General features: G+C 44.2%; 1 protein-coding gene across 1 annotated transcript in view; it reads right to left on the reverse strand.

Annotated features, from left to right (window-relative positions):
• Positions 1–590: 590 nt before the first annotated feature.
• Positions 591–5,636, reverse strand: part of PXDC1 (PX domain containing 1) — a 16,647-nt gene continuing 11,601 nt past the window's right edge. The window contains exon 5 of the mRNA XM_009640389.2: positions 591–2,022. Coding sequence (XP_009638684.1) covers positions 1,905–2,022 — 118 coding nt within the window. The 3' untranslated portion in view covers positions 591–1,904. The remainder of the gene's footprint in view (positions 2,023–5,636) is intronic.

The following is a 5,636-nucleotide window of genomic DNA, read 5'->3' on the forward strand; positions in this document are numbered from 1 at the left end:
TGCATGAGTGAGGACATATCTGTTTCTATTCCAGAAATTTAGTATACGAGAATCTGCTTTATCTTCTAAAGAATAGCTGCCACATTTGCTTATAGTCTTGAAAATGCAGAATTCCTCTACTAAATCAGTGGCATTAAACCCCACACACCTAGACACAAGATCAACAGTTCGGCAGAGAGGTTTCACATGAGTATGCACTACACCTACAGTACGGGCAACAACACACGGAGCCCAGAAACAATTGCCAAAACTCAGCGTGTTTCCAAAACTGCTAGAGAAAGAAAGAGGATTTGGCATGGCTGGGAGAGCATCCTCAAAGGAAAAACAAAACAAAACAAAACAAAAGGAAGTCACTGTTTGAAGTTGCAGAAAGTGTACTGAAGGTGAGTTATATTTTATTTCATTAAAATATATTTCAAAAACATACTGTGTAAAAGAATTAGGATTCTCAATAATTTATTATTTACATTAGCAAATTCTGTTCGACTGTTATTCTATTGATAGGAATGAAGTCAGCAGAAGGGAGTTGTATCAACTTCTTCAGGATCAAGCAAGCCCCTTTACCAAGAAACAAGTCCAAAATGCATTCCTTTCCATTTCGATCCCTTCAAATTCCTGTTTGCAAATAGATCACAGAAAGCTCAATGAAAGGTCACGTTGGCGAGTGTTGAGCACTCACAGTGATAGCCGGGATTTCGGAGCGCTCTGCAAGAGAGAGACCCCAAGGAGATTTTAACGTTGCACTACTCAGTAGTCAAGAGGCTGCAGGGTTCAATCCCGCTCTTGCTCCCGCTGCCCTACCTCCACCAAAATCCATGGTTTTACATGACGAGGCCTGTACCCGGCCCCACAGGCAGATCTCGGAAAGCTAGACAGACTCCTTGAGCCAGGCTGGCAGCGGAGAGAGCATTTTTCCTACCACTGTAGACACACTGTAGCTTATCATTCTTTTTCTGTCCAAACACGACGTAAATCTCATTGTCTTCCTCCCCATCCCCTGGGGAGAAATATGCATAGGGAATTATCTCTCTGATGTAAACAACTGTAAGCACTGTTCACATTTGCTGGTCCTCATGAAAAAAAAAAATCATATCCAAGTGCCTGCCATAGCTTTGACCATTCTTAGCAGGGGGCAGCTCGGCTTTCCCATCAGCTTTCCAGATTTCTGAGATCACACGGGTACCCAAACATGCACAGTCCACTGCAGTGCCAGCTGCTGTCTGCTTTACCGTTCCAGGAAAGAGTAGTCGCCTCTTCAGTGATTGTATAAAACCCCATGATTAAAAGAATTAAAGTGGTCAGGTCATATGTTCTGTTTCCTGGAGGCACTCAATGGTATTGCCGACCTCTCGTGTAAGGCACCAGTCATCCAGCAGCTGAGCAAAAATTGACCTGCAAGACCTCCATTAAGCAACCACAGAGGGAACTGACAAAATTCAGCTGGTTTGCTCGCCTTCTCGCTTACATAGCATAAAAACTGGTCATGCTATCTGGGGAAGTTTCTGGTGGTATCCTAAAAAGAGGAAGCCTCGACTTGAGCTGCAAGCCAAGGAGCATGGGTGACAGCATACTACAGCACAAGTTTCCGATGGCTGCGTCAGAGTGGCAGTTCCCACAGACACCGTAGAGATTTCCTCGAGCCCCAAGAGGCCTCTGCTGCCTTGCTTTCACAGAAAACGAGTTTGTTGTCACCAGCGAAGCAGTTACCTCCTTACAAGATGTCTCCATAACACAGAGTGGAGGGCCAGACTACAAAACCCAGCTTTGTGGCATACTTGCTGCAACTTCCCTGGTGTTGGTCTTGCCCACAACAGCCTTATTCACAGAGATGCAACGCCGGAGATAGCAGAGCCTATGGACGAAGAGGTTGGCCAGATGCTGGCTGACTGCATCACTGAGCAGCCTCAGTCCAGAATATCAGTCTCAAATGGGACCAGGTGGTAGTACGTCAAATTGGTGACATAAGCTGTTGGATCATCACTGTCTTCTAGCTCTGAGGTAAATTCACTAACACTTTCAAACCTAAGGAGAAATAAATAAATAAATAAATAAGTAACACCAGAAGACATGATGTAATTAATGTTCATTTAGAAAATCAAAGTCAAAGGAATTGGAAGAAAAGTACTGAGGAAGAGGGCGAAGGTTAGGATATCTGAAGACTGACCCCTGGAAATTTTGAGAAAAGGCATTTGTGAGGGGACGACTTGGAAGAAGGGCTGCAGGCAAGAATGCTTCTGCTGGTACTGCAAGTTAAAGCTCTGAGTAAACTAATATGTGGACTTGCTTCACACCAGAGCAGTGCTGCAGTAGAAGTGTTTCTAATGCTGTTTGCTTCAGCTTTGTGAAGTTCAATTTGCAAGGCAAAGATCCAGAGTCCCAGCTCTTTTTTCCAAAGCTTCAGTATCTCACTCCTGCTCCAGGCAGCCTGAAATTCGAATTCGTACTAGAATTTGTCAAGGAAGGTCCATGCAGATCAACTACGAATCATGAAGCTATAGTTTCTCTGACATCAACCTACATATCATTTCGCTATCATAACCTACTGGAGACACCAGCAAAGGCATCTACTGTCACTTTCATAAACAAAGATTCAACACTTCCTAGAAAGAATTGGGAAGTAAATGGAAATTGCTTTCCATGTCCTTAAATAAGCAGAAAGCCTGTTTCTTTATAACCTATGGAAATGAGTGGGCTGAAGAGATTGCTTTCAGTAAAACACAATGGCTATTCCCTTCTAAAGCTGTGCTAAAACACAGCTGTGCAGCTAGGAGAACTAGGAGAGCAAGTTCTCATCTCTACAGATAGCTGTCTTCAGTAAAAGGGGCTTTTATGGCTCCTCTCTAGTATGATGCTGACTCTTCACAGCACTTGTCATTATAATACCTGAACTTCATATCTCATGACACCTGATTACCACATTGCACTTAAAATTAGCCAGATCAAAAAACATCATTAATTTGTTTTCAGGCCGCAAGGCTCCCCTCCTACTAATGAATGAATGATTTCCTGGGACACAGCCTTTCTTGTCAGGCAGTTCTGGATACGTCTACAATGAGATGTTTATGAGTCTAGAAGAGCTTTCACTGTGGTATGGGAAAATCTTCACAGGAAGTACCCAGTGCTGATCCCATCCACACCTCCTCCTTCCCATGCCCATGTGTACATGAATAAGCCAAGCCAACGAGAACCATGGTGCATGTGAGCAAATCATCTTGTTACCCCCAACTTTCAAAGCTAATAGTGAGGAAGGAAGGAAGCAGCAAGTGGGCTCTGGAAGACTGCAGCTGAGGTCCACATCCTTCTATTTTGTTCTCACAGCACGTGGCGGCAACACGAAACGCCTCAGTTCCCCCCAAAAAGCAGAAAGGAAACTGCCTTTGTTTCCCATCTGAACTTGGATTCTCACCCTTTCACTTCACAGGTACCTTCTGTATGAGGCCAAACGTCTAACACAAATAGGAAACAATGACCACGGTGTCCTTCCTCCAGAGCCTCACTGTCCTCCCCATGGCATGAGACTTGGGTTTTGACAAGCCAAGAACATCCGAATATAAAGAGCTTCCCAAATTTAGTTTCACTTGTTTTGGTATTTTCCTTCCCACTTCCTAACTCCTGTGTTGTAACCTGAACTTCTGCAAGGATTACCCACTGTCTCACGCCTACTCTCAACCAGAAGGCATCAACCTGTTAAAACCTACGCTTTCTTCAGTTACATACGTTCCTGTTCCAAGGAGGCTTGAATTTCTGCAGTAAGAAAACATTTTACTTCTTCTCTGATAGCCTAGCAGTTAAAGGCAGTCACCGCAGGCCAGAGATTAAACCTCATCTCAGTTCAAGCAAGGGACTTGAAGAACTGTCAAGTTTCTCTTTCTCACAGTCTCTCTTTAATATTTTGAAAGAACTTGCATTCATTCTGATAGAGTGAGGAAAAAAAATTAAATAGAAACTCAAAAATTGCACAAGATGGAAAAACAAATCCTAACCTAGCTCTGACTATAGGACATGTCTCTAAACTTTTTAGGCTGGCATACCTCAGCTCTCCAAATAGCAGATAAACAGATGAAGCTTTAAAATAATTTTGTTTAAAACTGCATCTCACCTACACATGAACTAATTAGACTCCTTTAGTGAAGTGAGGGAACTGCAGACATTCCTCTAACTTCGCCCTAGAGAGCCCTAAGAGTCATGTATTTCAGAGGACCCAAAGAAGAGTGGTAGGGTAAACAAACAGATAAATCTCCTGCTCCCATCTCTCCCCAAAACTTTCTTTAGAAGCATCACGGGTTATTTGATAGCATGGTCTATGCATCCTGCAATGTACGGACACAGCTCTGTCTTTTCCACACTTCTACCTGGCCCTCCTCACCTCTTTTAACTATGAGGACCACAACATTTTTTGAGCAGAAACTCATGGATTTTCTCCTGCAGTGTTGCTGCTATGCTCTTTACTTAAAACAAAACAGAAATGAGACTGAACTTTGAATGTTTATTACCCTCATTCCTCTACTCCCTCCAGGCTGTTTGCTTGTCTGCATGTGTGGGAACACGTGCAGAAGGTATTTGACTCAGTATCTCGCAAACACTCCACAGATCACATTGTGCTGTCTTACGAACTGCTAGTGATCCAGAAACAACAGATTATGAAATACCAGTGGGGCAGACAGAATGAAGAAAGCAGAAGAGGAGTCAAGAAGGCTATTCAGATTCTGCTCTCCTTCTCTTGTCAACTGTTTAAAAGTAGATTATTACAACTGGAAGGCCCCACCGATTTTGTGGTTCTTCAGCTTCACTGATAGGGTACTACAAGCAGCAAGTGAGGTACAAAGCAGTGGCACTCACACGCTGTGGTTAGGCAGAAAGCTTTCCTTGCCACTAAAAAGGAAGCATGGGCACGAAAGTCTGCAAAGCACTGCTCTGGCGTGCTCGTACAAAACCGAACCAAATAAACCAGGACTGTTTACTACAGCTAGCAGCTGTATAGGAGACCCAACAGTCAAAATGCTTTTGCGCTGTTACCAACAGGTCTTTTTCCCAAAATAAACTCTGCAAACTACTATGGACAAGCAGAGTCCTAAATGCTCAAACTGCTGCCCTTGCTATTTTTTCCCCAAAGTACCTTGACAGACACACTGTTCTTCACAAGGGCCTACTTCTTGTGCTGTAAGACAACCTTCTTTATAATTTTAATGTCTGTTAATGCATTAGAGTTGCTGCTCACATTCGCCAGGAAGGAGAGGGAAACAAGGTACATAGAAGCTAATGGATTGGACAGCTGTACTCTTCACTGGGTAAAAGACTGGCTGGATGGCTGGGCCCAAAGAGTGGTGGTGAATGGAGCTAAATCCAGTTGGTGGCCTGTCACAAGTGGCCTTCCCCAGGGCTCGGTACTGGGGCCAGTTCTGTTGAACATCTTTATCAGTGATCTGGATGAGGGCATCGAGTGCGCCCTCAGTAACTTTGCAGATGACACCAAGTTAGGCGGGAGTGTTAATCTGCTGGGGGGTAGGAAGGCTCTGCAGAGGGACCTGGACAGGCTGGTTCGATGGGCCGAGGCCACTTCTATAAGATTCAACAAGGCCAAGTGCCGGATCCTGCCCTTGGGTCACAACCCCATGCAGCGCTACAGGCTTGGGGAA

Source organism: Egretta garzetta, unplaced genomic scaffold (genome assembly GCF_000687185.1).
Source record: "Egretta garzetta isolate BGI_Z169 unplaced genomic scaffold, ASM68718v1 scaffold246, whole genome shotgun sequence".
NCBI classification, from domain to species: domain Eukaryota; kingdom Metazoa; phylum Chordata; class Aves; order Pelecaniformes; family Ardeidae; genus Egretta; species Egretta garzetta.